Source organism: Plodia interpunctella, chromosome 27, assembly GCF_027563975.2.
Source record: "Plodia interpunctella isolate USDA-ARS_2022_Savannah chromosome 27, ilPloInte3.2, whole genome shotgun sequence".
NCBI classification, from domain to species: Eukaryota; Metazoa; Arthropoda; class Insecta; order Lepidoptera; family Pyralidae; genus Plodia; species Plodia interpunctella.
Genome location: NC_071320.1, coordinates 5,106,800 through 5,130,606, shown reverse-complemented (window position 1 = coordinate 5,130,606; position 23,807 = coordinate 5,106,800). Strand labels below are relative to the sequence as shown.

The following is a 23,807-nucleotide window of genomic DNA, read 5'->3' as shown; positions in this document are numbered from 1 at the left end:
TATAGATTAGTTTCCCTTATCATATGGATTGTGTTGTCCAGAAATACGTCTAATAGAAAACTCACAGATTGATACAATACTACAATAATATTTTACTACAATATTTACCTACCTTACCAAAAGAAGATCAATCTTCTTTCTTATTGATTTTGTTATAAATAAACACTAGCGACAATGGAATTAGTAGGTACTCTGTTCTGTAGTACTTAGTAAATCCATGCTAGCGACAGATATTATTCGAGTTCTACCTACCGCCATCTAGTATCAAGTAGTCGCATACCCACTCTAGTCAAGTAAATCAACCAATGTGCAGATTTCCTCGAGATGTTTAGATAAAATGAATGAGATGCAGGTTCTTCGGAAGCAAGTAGCAGTCTATGAGACCTACTAGTCAAACTCTTGTGGCACGAATATAATTCGAACCTGTGACCGACCGACCGAATCATCTTTCTTAATCACAATGACCCCTGAAGAAGTCGAAATAAAATATCACAAGCATTTCTCAATTGTATTTATTCTGGTTTCTCAAACGGGTAGTACGGATGGTCCAACCATTTCAGCTGAGGTATTGTCCTGTACCCTTTGTCGTAGCTTCTCAGGAGGTCCCTCTCGTCCTGGGCGAGAGAGAAGTCAAACACGGCTATGTTCTGCTCGATCCGGGTCTTGGTTAGTGATTTGGGGATGGGAATTATTCCTAGTTCCACCTGTAACACATGATTGTATTATACCACTGAAAGCAGGTAAACAGGTAATCCTGATCCAAAGCATAAGACGTTGGCAACACAACGGTCATCATGACATACCGGTGACGGTGATCCCTGGATTCCAACTAAAGTCTCTGACATTATACTTATAGCTGAGGTTGACGTAAAACGCGAGGGGACACTTAGCTGTGTAGCTGGTAGGAGAACCAAGCTTTATAAATTAAAAAGAAACTGGGCTAGCTACCATGAAACATAAAACACTACGTAGCACGTCAATGCGTGTACACATTCTCTTTTTATTTATATGTTGCGTACACGTCATGGGAAAAGGAGACGGTATGTGGACATCAATAATACTTATGCTGCGTGATGTGTTTCCCGTATCCAGGACTATGACGAGACGAGAGTAGGTGTTTACGTCTCGTGATAGTCCTGGAAGAATTCAGCTAAGAAAGACATGTAGGCATAGAGTAATGGAAGTTCTGCGTACCAAATATCTCAAAGTGATTTGGGGCACAGTCTTGTTGTACTTATTAGCGATGTCCAGCAGCTTGGGGTCGTCGACCCGCGGCGGAGGCGCGTCGGCGCGCGCCTTGCTCGGGAACAGCGAGCCGAAGGGCGTGTAGCCCATCAGCACAATGCCCTTCTCCTTGCAGTACGACAGGAGCGACGGCTGCTGCAGGTTCAGGTTTATCTGGAACACATGTACAGTTTTTAACATTAAACCGGCAATGCAGTTGGCCAAATTTTGCTGTTTCATCGTACTTTGCTGGTTTTCCCTTGCGGTAAATAATAACCGCTCATACAAACTACTCAATGTCTGTGACCGGCATTATATTAAGGTATGTATATTCCATGTTAAAAGTAATCATGATTAAACATGTCAATCATCATCTTGATTGACCTTTATTTACCTCGACCTGCAAGACAGCCGGCGCCTGCAGCCCCTGCTCCAGCAGCCGGTCTATCTGCCGCTGATTAAAGTTCGAGACGCCGATGGAGCGCGCCAGTCCTAGTTGCTTAGCTTCTATCATACCGCGCCACGTCTCCACGTAGTCTGTATAGTCGAATGTTCGGTTACTCTGGAAGATGTCAGTTTTTATTCTATCAGTTTCTGCATGTTCCCGCGGTTCCTTTCGGGGTTGTGAAGCCGCGAAGCCGGCCCAATTTCTTTTTACGAAACAACTATATTCATAGTAATATATTCAAACTTATTATTATAAATGGGAAAGTCTCAAACGACAAACTGAGGTCTGTCATGCCTTCAAGGTTAAATCGCTAAGCCGATTTAAATGAAATTTGGAATAGATAAACTTCGTGTCCAAGGTCAAACGTAAGTAGCAGGTGGACATCAGCTAGTAATAAATAATATATGTTATCTGCTACTCACGAACTGTCCCACCGGCCAGTGTATGAGGTACAGGTCAACATAGCTCAGGTTCAAATTTTTGAGGGACTCTCTGAGCGCCGGCACCACCTGGTCACGCGCGTGATTCTCGTTCCAGAGCTGGGGACAAACGGTGAAAAGACCGAATTAAACCAATAAAACACCTTGTAGCTGTCATAATCGTCATAGTCGTTTTCTCACGGCTGAAGGTATAACCTGGTCATGACGTAGATGTGGCTCTCTTGACTAGTGCCTATAGTGCTACTAGTTCTTTATATCTATAGCTCGACTCATCTTTATGGCCATATCAGACAATCTAGTGGCTCTTCCTTGACTTCGACGTCCAAGAACATGACCCAGCAGGATGAGCTTCTCAAGGCTGTCCGGTTTACGACGCGCTACAAGACCAAAGAACAAAGAAGAAGAAGAACAGTCTGGGTCCGAATGCGCAGCTTCTACAGTACAGACGCTTTGGTGCGACGTGCTGTTCCAAGGGATACCCAGAATATAGCTATTCCCTGATCATCTCTAACGATTTTCTGTCATACTCACCTTAGTAGTAATGAACAGGTCTTCCCTCCTCACACCCTCGGTCACCTTCTTGGCCACAGCTCTACCGACCTGGTCTTCTATTCTGTAAGCGAAGGCAGTGTCGATGTGGCGGTAGCCCGCGTCGATGGCCCAGGATACCGCGTCCTCCACCTCATGCCCGGCCGGCTCCACGTGGCCATGTTGGAAAAAATGTTGTCAGAATAATTGGTTTTTAAGGTGCCGTAAATAAATGAACAACATTCAACTGTCCACACTAAGCACTAAGCTAGTATCGCGGGTCCAATGGACACACTATAGTCCCAGTCCCAGTATAGGAGACAAATATTTGTAATTACAGGTACAAATATTTGCCTGAGATGGGGATCGAACTCAGGATAGCGGGCGGGCGTGATGGCTAGGTATATTACGCCGTGGAGGACGTCAAAAGTAAGTTCATAAAATCCAAAAACTTGCACTGATTGATTTGTTTCACGGTAGATACCCAGGTGTTTTACAAGGTAACCCTGCATACCTTGGTGTTATTTCCGAGCCAGGTCCCGAGAGCAAACGCGGGTATCTCATGGCCGTCCAGGAGTTTCAGCTTTGGCACTGTCTGGCTGTCTGCAGCGTGCTGGAATAAAGGTCATTATCACAATTTTTCACTGTCCACTAGAAGCGATGGTGGTCAAGCATTTAAGGCCTGTGATCGAATGGTCTCAGGTTCGAATCCTACTCGTGCCACATGAGTTTGTATAGGTAGTCGTAAACAATAAGAGGGAGTATGAAATGATTTATTTAAATGCACTAATAAATTGAAGTTTACAAAAGTATATCCGTAACATGCTTCGTCAAAAAGTAAATTCAATGACCACTTGAGGATTATACAGTATACGTAGGTACATACTTACTAACACTTCCTGTGTTAGTATTTCCACAATTCTATCAATAATAACTGCTCACGGAAGTAAAGTCCTAGGCTCCTAGAATGCAGTTAGTAAATCCATCAAGCAGTGAATTTGATATAATAGATAATTGATACCTGTGTTTACTTTTCAAATAGATTTTCGTCATTACGTAACGTATGTGTTGTGTAGTGTAATAATAGTAAACGTTTCTATTTTGTGCCAGCCGGCATACAGTTCGTCATACTTTAGCGGATTCGATATATATGTACATAGCTGGTTTCTCCTTGCGGTAAATAAAAATTCTCATACAAACTACGTGTGTAGTGTTCGTGCATTCGTGTCGCATCTGCCCGTTTGTCGATAGTGTGTGTGTACCCGGCAATTTTGGTAAATATTATCATATAAAAAATAATTTTACCATTTATATTTGTTACACTGGCATAACTTATGACGACATTAAAGCCGGTTATAATATTATATCGGTATCTACAAATATTAAAGTAAAATAGAAACCCTACCAAAAATACAACGTAAATACACTCTATTTTCGATATGGAAAAATCAGCAAAAAATACATACGGTTAAAACTGCGCACGCAACGAATAACAAAACCGTTTCCTTCATTTTCTACCACACAACTGTCCGACTTCATACACGAATACTACCAAGAATTAGAACCAAGATTCGATTAAATATAAAATGGCGCGTGGCAAGCGAGCGAACTAATGTTAAAGCTATATAAATTTTTCAATTTATGCGTAAGTGGCGCCCTTATAATTGATAGACTACTGATAACATTGACCCCGAGATAAATCGAAAAAAAATAGGTAATCAGCGGCGTAACTTGATGGTTACGATGCCCGAATGTGACCGAAAGGTCCAACGCTACTCGCTATCGCCGAACTCTGACACGCCGACGCGAATTTAATATCGCGTAGTTAGTATGATCGCTTTTATTTACTGCAATGAAAAGCCAGTAATGTATAACGAAGCCGCAAAGTTTTGCACCGCGATAACGTGTGGCATTAATATCACAAGATCACAACACAACCTCGTGACACATGAGTTTGTATACAAATCTGTGACTTGCGTGTTCAGGGTGTAACACAATGCTTACAGGTATCGCTGAAGTGGTAAGATACTATACTTTGGGTAGATCTTTCCGGATTTAGGATATATATGTTAGTATTATATAGTTAATAAAAGGTCAGTTATAAATTTCCGGCAAATATTTTCCCAAACTTGAGCAGATTCGGCAAACATTGCTAGGAATAAGCTTTATAGGCAATGTTAATTCATTCGGTTCAGTTCAGTTAGTTCGGTGATAGTGTTTAGCTGGCATTTAGTAAATGCCTGACTGACGAGGAAGAGCCTCTAGGCTACGCAGGGGCCCCTTGATATGACGAGCTGCCTATTAAGTTACGCTACTGTAGTTACGCCACTGAGTAGAGCGCTAGTTTCCCGATACTCGCCGCGGAACCTGATGGTTCAAACAGGTTGAACAACAAAAGCTGGGCTACTAGTATATTTTTATCTCTTGTTTATTATCATTATCGCACCTATTTTATGACTAATTAAGTAATTAGTCAAGAATTTATGATTTTAATAAATTACGTCGTATTTTTTTTCTATAATTTCTTTTTCGTGTTTCATTGTAATAATTACAATGAAAATTAAAAAAAAAAATGCGTTATTAGTGGATATATATCGCGTTTAAAAAAAAATAAAATTATGTTTTAATTTTATTATAAATGCAATAATGACATATAAGTACATATATTTAAGTTGAATTTTCCATATAAGAAAGGGTTTTCCATGGAAATAATACGTTTCTAGTGCCAATAACAAGTACGTAACTTATACTAAGTCAAACAATGGCCGCTTGGTAACCAAATGCGGTTACGAAGACCATTGTTAACAAACTTAATCGAACCATTTTTACGAAATCATTTATTTATTTATCATTGAGTGGATTTTCACGACAGCATACGACAGACGTGGTGGTGTAATGGTTAAGACGCCCGCCTGTGGATTGAAAGGTCCCAGGTTCGAATCCTATTCGTCACATCACATATTCAAATTCAATTCAATTCAGAAATTAAAACTTGACAGGCACTTTTTCTTGTCAATTTCTATATTTATAGTTATATCTCACAAGCTACAAACTACTGGCATTTCGGAACGACCACTGCTGAGAAGAGATGCCGAAACTCATTTGAACAGTGTTGGTCCCTATCATGCCAGAAGGGCTTACCATTATTGTTTCTTACAATGTTTTTTTTTTCTAATAATATATAAAAATACATAAGGAAATATGATCACATAAGAAACAATCTCCCATAGTTTAACAATCACCGGCTTACCTTGGCTGTCGTCACAGTTGGAAGCAGCCGGCCACTCCGGCCAGTGTGTGGTAACCGGCCGCTCCACCAACACGTTAACATGTGGCTGTTCAGAGTGACGCTCGTTTTTGTTGTCGGGGCTTGCTGTGTAAGTAAATTAACATATTAAATATCTTCATTTTTATCTTTTTTAACTTATCAAATATCAAGTTCTTTACACATTAAATATCACTTGGAAGAATATTTTATTTATTAATTTATGTAGTTATGTACAGAATATAGTGTAAGTATAATCTCGATAATATGAATAACACTTAGATTATTTATATTTATTTACTTAATAATTTATTATTTCGCAATCCATCTGTCTATGAGGCTCAGGACAAAAAGTAATGAAGCGGAGCTGGTTTAGTGGTTAAAACACCCGTTGAAGGTTCCAGGTTCGAATCCAACTCGTTTGTCACATGAGTTTGTATAAATTGACTAACGTATAGTACTTTTTCAAAGAATGAACGATTCATATGTAGGCAATTTACCAATCCCGCTAACATATTCTTTTGCTTGATCATGAAATTAAGATAAATAATGACAACATCACATCTCATCTAGCGTAGCACTGTCAAAATCAAGAACGCGATTACTTCAATGACAAAAACACAAAACCATGTTGTGAACTATAAAATACAATTCGAAAACTATGACTTCATGCCAAAAAATAATAATGTCTGCGTTTTCATAGCCCACAAGACTGACAAGAACAACTTTACGATTCTAAGGACTCAAGATCCAGTTACATTAAATACGCGATGCCAATTTCCACCTACATCTGTCCCAGAGTTGATAACATACGATATCATGGAAGTAACCGCATACGCATACCGTGAAAACTGAAAATATAACACATCTTAAGCCCTGTTAGCAATAACGCGCTCGAAAGAAAGTTTAACCCAGATATGTTTCCGAGACCCACGTACCCGGACAAGAAGACGCCCATCATACGTCCCAACCCTGATTGGGAGGAAGATTTGATGCAAACGGTGGTGGTGGGCGAGCGGGAGATTGAGAGGTGGAAGTCTTACTCCGCTCTCAAGAAAAAGAAAGATACCAGACAATGTCTGCATCTGGTAATTTCCTTTACAATTGAATATTAACGTTGTGATAAAATCTAAGTATTTATTCGGAAAATATACCTTCACGGGCACTTTTTCGTGTTAAATTTGAAATTTGATTATGCTAGCGGATTATTAGCTATTGCTCGGATAAAAACCAAACAAATTATAGACAACCTTCAGGAATCGGCGGAAAGCCGTAACAAAAATCGGTCCGGTAGTTTCAGATTATGCCGCGTTCATACAGACAGAAAGACGCGACTGGGTGACTTGTTTTTATATTATGTAAAGATTTATCATCGCTACAAACTTCAGAACGAACACTGCTCGCGAAATGTTTATTATAATGTATTATTTTAGGCCTACGACCTCGGCCCAGCGCAGAGGATCAAGCTGAACGACGGCCGGTTCGTGCCCAACTTCGGGATTGGCACATGGCTTGGCTTCTCGAGGAAGGTATGTGGTCTCTCTCAAAGTGAATGCATTGTTCAGAAATTGTTTTGTCTTCTCTTTTAATATCTCCTATGTACAGACATAACCCACTTCTAGTTTTATTATATGTATAAGTAGATTAGACATTCGCAGACACTTTTTCACGTCAAATTTAAAAATACTTATTTTCTCTCAAAAAGTTACAAACTACTTTACATTTCGGAACGATCACTGCTAAAAAGAAATGCCGAAAGAAACTCATTTAAACAGTGTTAAATCCTACCATGCCAGAAAGGTTGCCATTCTTTTTTAAGTGTTTTTATTTCTCTTATCTGAGCGTTTTCACGGATTCTTCTCTGCCAGGAGGGTCGGAGCCCAGTATCCGCTTTCTTAATTATTATTCTTCACTTCATATCGCTTCGGGATTCTTAGTTCTGACAACTAGCTGCTCTTCTTTTACGTCCACATTATTTTTCTAGACGTTATCTAATATCAATTTATAATAGGCTAGTTGTATTTTGATGACTATTGGAAGGCCTTTATATTAATAGAAACAACAGTGAAAAAATTACTGTGATAATAACAATACTTTCAAAGATATGACAAAAATAAAATCACACATTTTTGGACTCGTCCAAATGCTCCATACTAGATGACACGAACAAGTGACGTCACAACGTGCGAAAATGTTCGCGGAGAAAGCTATGTTTGTTCGACAGCTACATTAAATATTACGTTTATGGTGATGATTTCTTAATAAAAGTTTTTACAAGATTTTCGTTTTTTATGATGGTTAAATTTATTTTTATAATTTCATACTTCTGAAAATGGACTTTCCAACCAATTTAAATCTTCGTATTTAGATCCAGCTGCATTGTTACAGTCTATGAATTATCATAATGATCCTAAATATCCATTTTATCTAGATCATATAAATTATTTTGTACAATTTTCTGACCTAGTCAACTACCGTATTCTAGGGAGACAGGATGCCGGTGGTGGACGACTCAGTGGAGAAGGCCGTCGGCTGGGCCATCGAGGCCGGCTACAGACACGTCGACACTGCCAGCATTTACGAAACTGAGACCCAGGTGCTACTACTGATTGTGTATACATTTTGAAATTGATAGCAAGTTGTAGTTGTCACTATAATTTACAGGATTTCTTCCGTGTGTCACATGACATATTACTAGTTTCATTCTTCGATGTGTAATGTAACCTTTTTAATATATAATTATAAAAATCGACGACACTATGTAAAGATAAATGTTTTGTGTTGTTGTTTAATATTTAATACATGTTTGTTGATTCATCAGATAAATAAAAAATCCAAGTAATTCCTGTTTATTTCCAGGTCGGCCGAGCAATTCAGGCAAAGATCAATGCTGGGGTGGTCATGAGAGAGCATTTGTTTGTGGTCACCAAGGTTGTTTTGTTTATTATTTATTTTGTTTAATATCTCCTACTCAAGTACAGGGACTGATTCTCACGTAAACAAAGTTAATTTTATCGACTTTCTGAATATATTTACTGAGATATATTTATATAAACCCATTTATATAAACTGTGTCCTTTTATTAGTTTATTTTGAAACGTATGTTTATCTTTTGATATGAATAGGATGTTTCATCTATCTATCTCAATGAATACATAATTGTTCCACTTCCAGCTATGGAACGACCGTCACCTCAAAGAGGACGTGGTGCCGGCGCTGAAGGAGTCGCTCGCGAGGCTCAAACTGAGCTACGTCGACCTGTACCTCGTACACTGGCCCATACCGCAATATGTAAGTCCAGTATTCACTCATACATTCAATCAATGTGTGAGTGAAGTGCTGAATGAATGAATGTAAACTGGCGCGGGGGACGACAATACTAGTTCTGCAGGATACTGGATTAAGTAGTGGTTGAAATAGTATCTATCTATTTAATTAGTAATTAGTATGAGCGGATGATATAATTAAAGTTGCAGGTCGTGCATGGATGAGAGAGGCACAGGACAGAGAAGGGTGGCCTGTGCTCAGCAGTGGCAAATAGACTGAAATGATGATAATGAGTGCTTAGTTATATATTTGCGGATACATTTGTATGGGCGGGATGCACGCCGCATGACGCCGTATAGATGGGACAAAAGAATGACTACTCGGGACTCTGCTCATGGCAATTTGAGAGGCGAGCCCTGTCGGTTTTCGATAGGCGATGGCAACAACTGACGAGGGACAGAAGTGGTTGGAAACGAAACTGTTTTTGCCCAGCAGTGGGACCTGATAGCTAAAAAAATTACACTTATGATGTACTTATACAGAAATAAATAAATAGTCTTTTCCTTGGTATACAAAAATATTACTTTGTATGTTGTTGTGTTAATTTGTCGATTATTTTATTATAATCCTAGCGGCCCGTCCCGGCTTCGCTCGTGTAAAATCATAATAAATTATACATGGAATTGGTGAAAACTGCGTGAAAATCTATGCAACAGTTTTTGAGTTTATCACGAACAGACCGGCGCAGTGGACTGTGTTTTATAATATGTAAGGATAATTCGGCTTAATCAAACGTTATTTGCAGAGCAACGGCACCTACTACGATGCAGACTACGTAGAGACATGGAAGGGCATGATCGAAGCCCGCGACCAGGGCTTGGCCAGGTCCATCGGCGTCTCCAACTTCAACGTGAATCAGCTGGACAGGGTCATCAACCTCACCACTGTCAAACCCGCCATGCTCCAAGTTGAGGTTAGATCTGTCATATAAAATCTATTAACTTCATTTTTTTACTGGCGGCTCATAAATTGTAATAAACCTTCCTCAGATATCACACTATCTATAAAAAAACCCACATCGGAATCCGTTGCGTAGATTTCAAGATCTCAGCATACATAGGAATAGGCAGCGGGAAGCGACTATGTTTTATTATATGTAATAATAACGGTGAAGCACGGTAAACGATGCTGGTCACCTGATGGTAAGTGATAACCGCTGCCCAGGAATAATTGCTACACTGATTTAGTGCCCCTGGGGGCATTCTAGAAGTACTGGAAGTATTATGTGATCTGTGAAAGGAACGTTGCTTTTCATGAAGTAGTAGACTCGTTTATTGAAGGTTTCAACGACGTATCGAACTCAACTTGTTTCATAAATTGGTATCAGGTAATCTTGGAAGTTAACAAACCATCATCATCACAACTGATTTTATAAGCATTCTGCTTTTCCCTTTTGACGTGCGCTACCCGAAAAAGTTGACAGACAACAGCGTGCAAATTTAAAACAAGTAGCGCCATCTATCAAATTTTTCTCGAATTCATTAATAGGTAATGTAATTTCCTCTGAAATTCTCCCTTATTTGTAAAAAGAAAATTATTTCCTTTGCACATAAGGTCACATTTGGTCATAGGATCACACCGTCTTCACCTGATTTGGTTGAGTACATTCGGAATAAATTGTCTGTGACAGACGGACAATCAAACGCACGACTGATCCTATAAGTGTTCAGTTTTTTTATTATTATTTGTACGGAGCCCTAAAAAAGATTAGTTTTCTTTATCCTCTCTAGGTGAACCTCCACCTGCAGCAGCCGGAGCTGCTGGCGTTCTGTCGTCAGCACAACATCACCGTCACCGCGTACTCGCCTTTCGGCGAGTTGGTCTCCAGCCGCGCGACCAGCACCACCCCGCCGCCGAAGATCAACGACCCCAAGCTGGTGGAGATGGCCAGGAAGTACACAAAGACTGTCCCGCAGATTATCTTGAGATATCTGGTGAGTAAGCTATGAGAGATACGTCACAAAATCAACACACAACACGGCCATGGCAACTCGAAAAATTATACTAGGTAATTCCATAATAAAAAGTGTGTTAGTAGCCTATGTTATTCCTGAAGGTTTCGTCTATTTCTGTGTCAAATTTCATCCAAAACAAGCCTAGTAATTTTCAAAAAATCAAAATACAATACTTTTCTCTTTACGACTTTGTTTTAAGTAAATGTGTTACCACAAGTGATGTATATCATCCTATGTTGAATAAAGAGTCAACGTAAGATCACTTGGACCAAGAAGTCCAATAGTGAGTGTCTGGTTCTTAAAAACACAAGACAGGAATCAAGAGGAAGGAGAACCTACTTCTGGACACAAACTTCCCTTTCCAGAAATGGGATCTAGTGGCCGTTGGTAATAGTTATTAATTATTCAGGTGGAACTAGGTGTGATACCTATACCGAAGTCTGTAAACAAGCAGCGAATTCGCGAGAACCTCAACGTTTTCAACTTCACGCTGACCCCGCAAGACACAGCGGTCCTGAAGAGCTTCGACCGAGGCTACAGGACCATCAAGCCGCAATTCTGGAAGGATTCGAAGTACTTCCCATTTGAGAAATAAATCATCTCATTTTAAATTACTTATGTTTTATTTTTAGTATATGTTAAGGTAAAAATGAAACCGTTGTTAGATCACTTTTATGTAAGTCTGTCTGTCAGTCTGTAAAGACATTTTTTTTTTGTCAAAAACGCGGCGAGTTATAACCAAAAAAGAAAAAATAAACTGAAATTAATTAAATTTTAAATTTAAGAAACCCTCCGACTCCGAAATTCTGTCATCCACTCATCTGCTAAAAAGAACTGATGGTTTCCAAACGGCTGAACCCGCATTTTCCAAACATAGCTAATAACTCTCTCGACTAATTTCCTTTCAAATAAAAAATAAAACTCTATCAATATCGCTTTAGCCGCTTGGCTGCTGGATGCCACGGGCTGACATGGACAGACTGGCATACATGACAAACACGTTATATTTAATTGTAACATCTTCGTCGAGGGTTAAAAACGAAAATACTCAATAAAAGTATTGATTGGCGAACGTCACCTTGAAAATAAAACCATTTAAAAAATTGTAACAACGCCATCTTTTAGAAAAAGTAGACAATACTCAACTCTATTCGAAAATGGGAAGGGACAGCTGCAAGACGTTCTCAGAGTACCCTATACCACAATTACGTATATACAAGTTCGAGTTATTTACTGTAGATTGCGCTCATCAATATATTTAGTTACTAGCTGATGCCTGCGACTTCGTTCGCGTAGCCTAATCATTTTTGGTAAGTCACAGACTCGAAATTATTAGAGAGAAAATAACATAAGACCGACGGCATATTCTATACATAAATGGGAGTTTTAGCCAGTTCAGGCAAGTTTTCAACGAATACCTTCCGTCGTCAGTGAAACTTAGCCCAAACTGCTCCGCCTTCACCACGTGGAGGTACTCCCAGATTATGTTATAATAGTATAGGTAAATATAAGATTAACTTTATTACAGAACTTCCGTTTCAGACATGTTCGAAATCTTCTATTTTAATACGCCAACCGTTACTGCTCCTCAGGTTGAACAATTTCTGCTTAGACTTCACTTAACAGAAAATGCTTATCAGATTGGTTAACTTTTCATCGTCATTTTCATATATTATAGATTATAGAAGCGCTGTTGCTCGCGGCAAAGAAGACATGGGGAATAAAATAGATTTTTGAGATTCAAGATGTTTGTGAATCATGGTTAAAAACGTGGATCATATGAGTCTTTTTATAAATTACCTATGTTAAAAAAGCTCATTAGGCTGATCGACTTTTGTTAAGGCGCTATTGTCATATCTGTTAAAGTGTAGCTGGTCTGTTGGAGTTCGATTGTTATACGTCATCAGAAAATGCTCATCAGGGCGAACAATTGTTGTTAAGGTGACTTTCCTATATTTCCTACAGTTTAGCTGGTCTTTATAGGTTCTGCTAGAGCTGTTCCAGTTTACAAAATAAATTATACCCTATTATTGGCTTTATAGCAATACAACAAAAAAGTATCATTCAAATCCGTCCAGTAGATCCAGAGATTAGCGTGTGCAAAGAAACAGACAAACAGACAGACTTTTTTTTTTTAATATTATTCTATTACTATTTTCTCTATCGATCTCAATTTTTTTCATTTAAATATCTTCAATGTACAGAAACACTTTTTTTACTGTTTTATTATATGTATTGATTGATTGATTTTCGTAATGTTTGTCTTGTTCACTCCAGCAATTCGCATTGGGCCCGAACAGAGTTCGGTGTACTAGTATTTGCACAGTTTCTGCCCAAACAGTCTGACGCTAACCAATCTGAAAGGTGGGTTTGCTTTTTGGAAATAAATTGGGCTAATACTAGGCGTAAACCCATTTATGGTCCCGAAAGGTGGAACATGGCCCATGCACTGGCCTTCCTTATGGATTGGTCAGGAGAACCAGGCGTCCAGAAGAAAGGCCAGTGCCCCAGCAGTGTGTATATTCAAACAGCTGATAATATACATAATGTTTTAAACTAATTTTGTATGATTACAAATAATTTTATTTCGAAACCGCAGGCAGTGAGTGCGTTCCTCTACGTCTTCGAATACTGGAATATCTATTTAAGTTAATATCGATAAATAAATTGAAATGACAATCCCCTAACTAAATATTAGGATAGTTAACAATCTGCAGTCTATACAAAACTGCTATAAATTTCCCAATATCTCTCTTACATTTCCATTAACAAGTCATCGACCTCAACATCGGGCTAAGTAGCCAATCAATATACATTGCTTGGTTTCGTCTTGTATCTTGCATAGCTTACATTGAAATGACGCAATCTACATTACATGTGGCGTGAGGGCTTCAAAATAGTGGTGTATCTGTCACTACACCTTCACATGAGCTCATCCTACGCGGGGACCCCAATTCCTTGTACATTATGTCATTGAGCGCCTATTCAAACTGTAGCTTTACCTAGTTCTAGTGTCAGATACATTATCAAGTCTGGATCTATCAGGTCATACATCTTCATAACAATGTAGGGCGAAATGCAAAAAAATTGTACATTTTAGAAAACTTTAACGTCTTAAGCTAGAAAAAATATTTAGACATTTTATCTATATTTAAAAAGAATTTATAATTTTTATATACTAAAACAGGTAACAACCCATTATATAAATAAATGTATTTTTTGCATAAATACTAAAAAAGAAATAATTTATAATTCGAAGTCATTTTTTTTTCATACATTTGAAAATGTCCTATACAACCGTAATCAACTGATTATGAAATGAGGAAAATAGATTGCAAGCTATATTATACAGTAAATATTTTTTCTTTATGAAGAATATCATATATTTCAATATTTTATAGTAATATAATGAATTATTTTAGTAAAAACTAATTTAAATAATAGTTTTGGCGCCGTCTATAAAATCTTTCGTATTTGTTATTCATCTTTGTGAACACAAAAAAGAGCAGAAAATGAATTTTATTTCTTGCATCATTACAACCATAGACAACATCAGTAGGTCTTAAATGCTTTGCGTGATGGCCATTTTGTTTGTGTTCAGTTTAGCAACAATGTGCATCTTTTATAATTGTGCAGTGAAAAATCAACAAAAATTAGTTCATTTTGATGACTTCAGTTTCAAACACTTTGGTAAGTGATTTATGCTGTGTTTATGTATATATCATAAGGTTTAATAACGAATTATTTCGAAATGGTGACTGTTAGCTTAAAAACATTGTCATTTTGTTTTGGTAAATTTTTAGGTTATTTACACATCGTGTTTTGTTTCATATTTGTTTCGGATTTGTTACTTTTATTTGTGACGTAACAAACAAATTGTAACAAATATGAAGTAAAGACGTATTCACATTTGGAAAGTGAGGAATATAGGTTATATCCCGTGACTTCCTCTGTTTTTACAAAATGGCAATTACTGTTATACCTTTATCAAAATCCCAAGTAGAATCCTCCGAGTTGTCATAAGCTTAACTATTTCATGTATACTATGTAATATTAAATTAGTATTGTTTATTGAAATTATAATTTGCATTGCAGTGAACCCTCGACACAAAAAGAGGGGTGTATAAGTTTGACCGCTACGTATGTGTGTCTGTCTATCTGTGGCACCCGCTGCGGGCAATAGCTAGTATTGAAAAGTTTCATACTGGTGCCAAATCTCTCCCTACAAAAGTGAGAATGAATAGTTTTCGTTAGTTAACGGTTTTAGCCGGACACTCTTTTAACTAATCCTCCATTTAATAGCCCTCCTTTCTTCCGCACATTAAACAATTAGGATGGTTTCTCCGTACATATTGTTTTAAATTTTTCTAGCATAGACATTATACAGTGCTGTTACATTGCATGTAATGTTTCTTTGCTACTTTGGCGCTAGTTTAACAAAATGGTGGTATTTGTTTAATTTAAATTGTTTGTGAATGAAATTATATCTTCTGAGTTACGTCAACATGATACAGTTGCATGCAGCTCAAATTGGTTAACTGGCAAGAATCATGGGGTTAAATGTCACTACAATGGAAGAATTGTAGTTGCTTAATTTAGCTAAAGGCTATATTAACTTAAATATTTATAAAAATACAAGCTTTCGCCTGCAGCTTTGCCAGCGGTTTATGCATTTGAACATCTTTATACAAGCAGGCAGACAAACAAACAGATGCGGTTGGGGGACTTCATTTTATAATATATCAGGACGGATAAGTAATATGTATGACATATATGAAATGGTACTTAGTACAACTTGACTAAACAGTTTGTTTGTTGTAGAAAATGCCCTTATCACCAGCGGACAGACAACGTTTATACAGAGAACGTCTCAAAGAGAATCATCCAGATAAATACGAAGAAATGCAATGGCGAAATCGTGAGAGAGCGCGTTAAAATTTCATTGTTGCCTAAAAGTCGGTCACGTGTCCCTCACCTCATCCCTTGGAATCTGTAGAAGATGGTGCGATTAGAGCGTGCGCGCCAGAAAAAAATGGTTTTGCGTGTTATCCTCGGGAGATAGACATATGCACTAATAACGCACTAATCACATAATCTCATACAGATTTCGAGCGATGTGACCACGACCACATATTTTGCCATTTATTAAAAATGTTGGCGATTAATGTTAACATAATTCAAAATACCTATGAAGATAGGACGGTACTTTACAAAATATTTTAAAGACTGATTTACCAAAAAAAATGTTTAATATACAAAACATTCATTGATATAGTATTTTATAATATATCAACGAACGTGTTGTTTATTAATTTTTTTTCAAAATTATTGATTAATTACTAAGAGAGAAGATAGAAGATTGTTATTATCGCTCTTTAAATTAAAAATACAAATCTAAGTTTTGTTTTATTTATTTACTTTCATTGCTAATCCTACGTACGAGATTAAGATTATATGGACGCTGCAGCCCGCGCGGGCCTCTCTGTAGTTGAGAGAGTATTCTAGCTATGGCCCGACTCACACTTGGCCGTTTTTGATTTTAAACTGACAATATGAACTAGGTTTTATAGTTCATCTTTGTTATTTTATTTGTTACAGCAACAAAAGTATTTTTTGTTTCTTATTTGTTATTTGTACATTTTTTTTGCATTTCGCCCTGTATTGTCAAGAAAACTGAAGCGACGTGATAACATTAACCCCCTTATTAATAAAAACCTAATTCTCTGATTAGCCTCGGAATAGTTATTCTTTGTATTGTCTCGTTCTTTCAATGTCAAATGCTGAAAAGAGAGAGAGGGACAAAACAAAGATTACTACTCCAAGCCTAATCAGAGAATTAAATGTTTATTAATAAGGCGGTAACTGTGTAAAACAAGCGGAAGTACACACTTGCAAGATTTTATTGCAGACAGATAAGTTACGAAAACATCATTGTCAAAAAGAAGTATTACGTGTGGTTATTATGGACTAATTAGTGTTAATTAGTGAAAGTTGTAGTTACTATTTTACTAGTGGTATGGGTAATAAAATGTTATCTCAATTATCGAATACCTAGATTGTAACTTTGTTATAAAAAGTACAATGGACAGGTAAAAATTAACATTCATGATTTGATCACTTACAGACAGACTGGTCACTAAAATAATAACAAGCTCGTTACAGATCCTTGTACTGTGAGGGCTACTTGTAGCGTGGAGACCGTGGTCTATTGCCCACTAGACGCCCTGCAGTTTCGCCACAGCTTCGTACAACACAAAGCTACGCCATACGCGTTTATTGATCATTAAATTGGTGAAGTCCGGCTATCCGATGGCCAGAGCTCCTTTGGGAACAATTCGGGGTTAGATTGTGGAGGATTGTTGTGATTAGGATATATTTGTGGTACCGAAATGATTTAGGAATACAGCTTTGAGGAAAATCGACCATCAAGGCATCGGGCAGAAAATATTTCTTCATCTAGGCAACTATCATACTTAATAATTTCAGTGTCTATTGAGACTTTTCTATATTCCAATGAAAGAACAAAAACTGGAAAATTTAACACAGGAGCGGACCATATTGAAGGAATGGACGGAGGCCTTTAGTGGGACACCTACCTAATGGCTCTAAGTAAATAAAATAAGTTGAAACAGCGAAAAAAACATAATATTTTAAACTAAAAGAGGTTAAAAATACATTTATAATTATATAAAAAATATATAAACTCCATTAGTTAATTTTATTAAACACACAACAATACACATTATGTAATGGACCCTTCTCGGTTATGTATATTAAGTTCGATATTTAACTCTTAAAATTTTTATTATTTTACCGATTTTATATAAGTAATTTTTTCCATTACAATAAAAGCTCGAAATTAATAAAATTGTATTATATAAAATTTATATTAAGCTCTTAAAAGAGAGAGGTAGGTACCTAATATTAAAGCTTTAAATAATCAGAATCAGACAGAATGATCCAAACTCTCTTTTGCCATTATAAGAAAACAATCTTACCACGTGTTTTTATGATTTTATAGCAATATGAATTAAAATAAACTTGTTAGGAAATTAATTTCGTAGTAAATAAGTGTTTTACTTTAGAATGTATAGATTTGAAATGATATTTGATTTATTTTCAACAAAATTTAGCAATAAGTATCGTGAAGAGTGTAGTAGGTCTCGTAAGAAAAAAACGGAGATTAAAATCGGCGATGCATTTCATTAATCTAAAACCTTTTAACTCCATGACATGAATTATGATCTTCTATATGTATGTTTTAAATTAAATACACTACTTAATCGTCTGCAAAACCTACAAGTTTAAAACAATTACGTGCCACAGCTCATTTAACTAAAAGCCCAGAGAGATCGCTGCAACTGGCGCGTTAATCCGATCAGTACAAACATAAATACGAATTATGTTTAGGGGACGAATACTTACTTTATTTTACGAGGCATACAGAGGAAAATGTTTTTGCGAAACACAAGTTTGTGCCACGGGCTTTGCTTCTGTAAAATTGTCCTTAGCGGCTCGTTCAGGTTTCGCTCAGGTGAAGGGAAACCATAATAAATTATATATCCAACTTTCCTCAGAAATCACATTATCTATTAAAAAACTCGCGTCAAAATCCGTTGCGTAGTTTTAAAGATCTAAGTACACATAGGGACAGACAGAATACAATTTACAAAATATTTCTTTTTTATTTTTGTTTAATTTTTATATACCATCACATTTCCCGTCGAATGGCACCGAATAATCGCAGAGCTATTTTACATGTTTAAAATTCGCTAAACAATTTTAGTGTAATGGTGTAAACACAGTAAACATATTTGAATGCTATATGACGACCTCCGTGGCGCAGTGGTAAAGTGCTTGCCCCTGAACCGAGAGGTCCCGGGTTCGATCCCCGGTCGGGTCATGATGGAAAATGATCTTTTTCTGATTGGCCCGAGTCTTGGATGTTTATCTGTATATGTATTTGTTATAAAATATAGTATCGTTGAGTTAGTATCCCATAACACAAGTCTAGAACTTACTTTGGGGCTAGCTCAATCTGTGTGATTTGTCCTCATATATGGTATATATGTATATGCCCGAAACTTTATCCGCGTTTTTGGCAATAAAATCTGAAGATCTCTATGCCAAATTTAAACAAAATTGATGCAGTAGTTTTTATTCGTTGCAAAAATACAAAATGTATGTCAGTCTGCCTTAATTGAATAATTAGTTAATGTTAAAGTCAATTTAATTGTGTTTAGTAAATATGAATGAATGAAATGTCGCATACCTATTGTGTGTCTTGATCATCTAGATCTCCATTCCCGTCTGGTTGTTCCACCTCATCATACAGACCTCGCGATTTCCTGTTGCGAACTGCTGATCTGGTCTCTAGTTCTCTACTTGCTCACACGTCGATATTTTCCGAATCTACAATTTAGATCTTCAATGCAAGAGTGAATAGACATTTTTTTGAGCTTGCTTGTTGCACCCTAGACCTCATCATTGCTTCCCAAGCTAGATTGAAGTCAAAAGCACTCAATTTTTTTTGACAGCGACTAAATGTCCCACTTCTGGTCAAAAGCCTCGAATAAAATCACATGTGTTTTTTGATGGCAATAACCACATATTCTCCAAAAAAATATCAAATGTTCGAAAGTTACCAACCGGAAGTGATTCCCCCTCTTCTCCGAAGCGTGCAGTGATGTATCGTCCTGTTTTTCTCAACTTCCGCTACACGTTTCGGAGATACGCACATAGTACACACATACTGAAAACTGAGAACTGAGAACTGCGAACAAAAGGGGTGTGACTTACAATACATTAGCCTAAAATTATATTTTTAAGTAAGAATTATTTATCCTAGTCTGATTTGTAAAAAACTTATTTATATTCACGCGCATATTTTAACCGTAGACAATTTTTGACAGAGTGATTGTAATTGAATTAAATGAATTTTTAAGTATAACATTAAAATCTACCAGACATTCTCGTTTTCTTCCACAGCCATACAGCGTCGGAGCCAAGGGCTCGAGTTCCTACTTTGAAAAATTGGAATGATGACAAGATCAAGAAAAAATAATTTCCCTAATCGACAAAGGTGAACTAGGCGGATAGCGAAAAATAAGAACTATGAACAATCCAACAGTGCAATTTTAATATTGGTAAATTTAAGACGTTGCATAGTTTATTATATTTAAAAATATTATTATTAAAAAATAGCTGAGATGATAATGATAATTTAACACGATCGAACACTCATTAATATAACCTTTAAATAACATACACAATGAATGACATAATCGCATGACAGAATAATTCGCGCACATTGTGATATGGCTGTATACTAAGTTTCCCTTGCCGAAATAAAAAAAAGCTATAAATCATGGCCGCCGCCGCCCCAGCGATTTGCGCGCTCGACTCATTGAACAAATCCCTTTTATTTACATACAGACAGACAGTTTGAGATTTCTTCCACTGATACATTGAAATGAAGTGCCGTATTGTATTGTAAATCTCAGATCGAGATCGTATCAGAGAAATGGGGATGTTTCGTAAATTTCAGAACAAATTCAAATTAAATAAGTATTCAACCGACTTCTTTGAGGTTATAATTGGTACTAGCTTATGCCGCTGCTTTACTCGCGTAAATTTCCTATGGCTTTCTCCGAAATAAAAAAAGAGCTTATGTTCTTCTCCGTACTTCTATTGGTTGAGATTGAAGCGAGAAAAGATAAAACAAGGTTGCGATGAAAATCCCATGTATTTTTGAAATTACCACCCAAAGTAATATTTAAAACATACATATAATAAGTATATAGACGATATACAGACAAAAGCTTTGTATAAATATAATTCCCCAGCAAGGAAGACATCTCGACGTCTACAGATCGCTGCTTCCGGCTTCCGTGATGACGTCACTGCGGGGGAGGGCGCTGGGGTGACTAAGCTGTTTTTGTAATAATAAACAAAGCTGTTTATAAATTAAACTTGAATAAATAAATGTTAATTTTACACACCAGTCTTGGATAGATGCTAGATTGAAGGGCTGAGATTTTTTGAGTTATACCTAAAACCACTAAGCACTTACTTAAATACTTTGGTTCAGCTAGGTATATAGCATAATATATAACCAACATAATTTGTATTTTATTTTGTTTGTTAGTTTGTATATTTGTAGATTTGGGTAGCTTTTAAACATTCATTATAACCGTGATTTGGATAGGCCTATTTTTTATTTATTTATTTCATAAATCATATTACTTCACTGCCGGTCTGGGAGCCAAAAAAAATAGAATGTGACAACTCACAACAAAGCGGGCTGTAAAAGTTAATCAAGGGAAAGGGCTGCAAAAGGGATCTCATATGATGGGCTAACAACTAGTCACAATGTTAGAATCTCATACATCAATAAGCCGATATATCTACGTTACATTTCTCCAACCTCGGCTCTATAACCACGTGATACTATATCTATACTAGCAAAAATCATATTTTATGGCCACCCCACAATCTCAAGCTTCAATTTGTGTTCGTACTACGGCCATAAACTTTTATTGTTATTAATATTTGTCGAAAGCCGCGCCGCACAGTATAGCTAGTCATGTCATGACAGATGAAGGGCTAATGTATTATCTGTGCGATGGAGCGAATTGATTCGTCATCCACAGAGTAAAAAAAAAAAAACAAAAAAAAACGCCGCAGTAAAGTGTGTTGCGCCGCTTTTTCTTCATTTGTGTTTTGGAGGTACGCTTAGGTTTTAAAGAAATTATATTAACGTCAACTAGTTTTAACAGGTATTTATTTCTTATGAAACATATTGCACTAAATTACATAAATTATGGTTACAAGTGACTTCGAGACTAATGACATGGGGTATATCCGATTTCACGGCAAAACCGCTGGACAGATTTTGTACACATGTAGTTAAACAACTCCCAAATGGGGAGTGAAAGTGAGAGAAATAGGATGGGCGAAGACGCAAGCAAAAGCTAGTATAAGTAAATAAAGGAGCCAATAGCCTTTTTGTATTGTTTGTTTGTAACCTCTTTGAAAACAAACAAATAAATCTGTAAAATAAAAAAGAGACGCGTACAAAGGACTTATCCCAAAAAAGGATTTATTCCAGTCAACCCTGTACTTGAAAGAAAAACACGAAACATGCTTATCCTTACATCTATACAACAAAGTCCTCTACCGCGACTGTCTGTTAACTACTGCACGGATTTTCATGCGGTTTTCACCAATAGATAGAGTGATTCCTGAGGAAGGTTTAGGGGTATAATTTATTATGTTTTTAACCGCGGCGAAGCCGGGACGGGCCGCTAGTCAAGTATAATATAAAAACATAATGAACCAATGAACGACCATTGTGCGACTGCCAATATCGCAAGCCGAGCTTCCATTTCATAGATCCCCACAAAAAATACATACTTATATTTTTTAAATAAATAATGAATTCTCGTTACGGCCGTCGCGTTCGCTACTCCACTAAAACAATAAACGCTTGCTTGCGGCGATGACAATTAAAATGTGGTTAATGGTTACAATAACAAATGTCGCGAGGGTTGGGGGGCTGCGAGGGTACTGCCGTTGATGTGGGGATATTTGATACTGTTGAACGTAAAACTTAATATAAACTGGGCTTTTTGTAAAGACGTTTTATTGTTTGTAATAAAATTGTAGGTAAAAAGTAAGTAATGTACATAATTTGAAATTAGAACAAAAAAGATACACAACGGCGGACTTATCCCATGTAGGGATCTCTGTTGAAAGCCGGCCACAGCAAATCTTATTCTTTTTACATGGGAATAGCGGAATACATCAAAATTTGTCATTCACCGATATTCAGTTAATTAGTTTAAATGAGAGAACAAAATGTATCTGTTGTCTTATATACATAAATGTATCTAAAACATAAGTAAATTAAAGATACACAAGCAAACAACACGTTTTAGATTTTGTGCTCAAATATAAGTTTTAACTTGTATGATTTTTGAAGTAAGTAACTCTATAGTTAAGTACTTACATGCTCAAAGAAAATACTCTCTAAATCATAACACCATGAATTAGTAATGTGCACAGAATGAGTTGTTCTAATATACATTGTACCGAATGCAAAATCCTCAACGCGATCCCTAATATTTCTACGGCGCGTCTCATATTTTTTCTCTTTCTCTATAAAGACATTACAATTTGTTTTTATGTCGACAGACAAAGGCATCTAATTACAAACATACTTTGTGTAATTCGCAAAGTTTGCAGTTCTCGACTCATAAAACAATAAAATTAATAGTCGGGGAGCTGACTCACTTGTTTATTGCTTAGACGTTAATGCTCCATTTTGAATTTATAATTGAGTGTTCGGTTATAGCAGTGACATTACAATTACAGTAGTGTCCTTTCGTATTATATGATAAAGTCATCGGCCGCGTCTCTTCGCGGTAAACTCAAAAAATTAATGTACGGATTTTCATGCGTTTTTCACCAATAGATAGTGTGATTCCTGGGGAAGGTTTAGGTGTATTATTTATTATGTTTTCAAAAGAGGCAAGCCGGGACGCGCCGCTAGTTATACCATCATTTAAAATGACGTTGTTTTTTATTTTACAACAGTTTGGTAGGGCCGAACCAAATAG

The 23,807-nt window shown here is 36.8% G+C and overlaps 2 protein-coding genes and 1 long non-coding RNA gene across 6 annotated transcripts; 2 read left to right on the top strand and 1 right to left on the bottom strand.

Moving 5' to 3' along the window:
- Positions 1-496: 496 nt before the first annotated feature.
- On the bottom strand, positions 497-4,359 carry LOC128681537 (aldo-keto reductase AKR2E4-like). The gene is made up of 7 exons (XM_053765521.2): positions 4,107-4,359; positions 3,155-3,253; positions 2,644-2,808; positions 2,095-2,211; positions 1,619-1,786; positions 1,195-1,398; positions 497-704 (listed from the first exon to the last, which is right to left on the bottom strand). The coding sequence occupies exons 1-7, from the start codon at positions 4,149-4,151 to the stop codon at positions 513-515; spliced, it is 990 nt and encodes a 329-aa protein (XP_053621496.1). The 5' UTR covers positions 4,152-4,359; the 3' UTR covers positions 497-512.
- LOC128681536 (aldo-keto reductase AKR2E4-like) lies at positions 3,850-11,805 on the top strand. Of its 4 annotated transcripts, none has more exons than XM_053765518.2 (9): positions 3,850-3,914; positions 5,871-6,017; positions 7,339-7,434; positions 8,391-8,501; positions 8,765-8,836; positions 9,080-9,196; positions 9,978-10,145; positions 10,963-11,166; positions 11,597-11,805. In XM_053765518.2, exons 2-9 carry the CDS (start codon positions 5,970-5,972, stop codon positions 11,780-11,782), a joined length of 1,002 nt encoding a protein of 333 aa, XP_053621493.1. In that variant the 5' UTR covers positions 3,850-3,914; positions 5,871-5,969; the 3' UTR covers positions 11,783-11,805. The 4 variants fall into 4 exon arrangements, with proteins under 4 accessions (XP_053621493.1, XP_053621491.1, XP_053621495.1 ...); XM_053765516.2 differs by lacking the exon at positions 3,850-3,914 and adding an exon at positions 4,622-4,660; XM_053765520.2 differs by lacking the exon at positions 3,850-3,914 and adding an exon at positions 5,490-5,573.
- Positions 11,806-14,265: 2,460 nt separating this feature from the next.
- Positions 14,266-16,113, top strand: LOC135309990 (uncharacterized). Its single transcript, XR_010370269.1, has 2 exons — positions 14,266-14,877; positions 16,009-16,113. It is a non-coding gene; the product is annotated as an uncharacterized LOC135309990 (long non-coding RNA).
- The last annotated feature ends 7,694 nt before the right edge of the window (positions 16,114-23,807 follow it).

What these genes read in the sequence shown, in the direction of transcription:
- LOC128681537 (XM_053765521.2), bottom strand. Translation starts at nt 4,151, where the DNA reads ATGAAGGAAACGGTTTTGTTATTCGTTGCGTGCGCAGTTTTAACC. An exon ending in GGCTCGGAAATAACACCAAG is followed by an intron (nt 2,809 to 3,154) that starts GTATGCAGGGTT and finishes GGCCACGTGGAG; the next exon opens with CCGGCCGGGCATGAGGTGGA. An exon ending in ACTGGCCGGTGGGACAGTTC is followed by an intron (nt 1,787 to 2,094) that starts GTGAGTAGCAGA and finishes GACATCTTCCAG; the next exon opens with AGTAACCGAACATTCGACTA.
- LOC128681536 (XM_053765516.2), top strand. Translation starts at nt 4,637, where the DNA reads ATGCTTACAGGTATCGCTGAAGTG. An exon ending in ATTTGTTTGTGGTCACCAAG is followed by an intron (nt 8,837 to 9,079) that starts GTTGTTTTGTTT and finishes TTCCACTTCCAG; the next exon opens with CTATGGAACGACCGTCACCT. An exon ending in ACTGGCCCATACCGCAATAT is followed by an intron (nt 9,197 to 9,977) that starts GTAAGTCCAGTA and finishes CGTTATTTGCAG; the next exon opens with AGCAACGGCACCTACTACGA.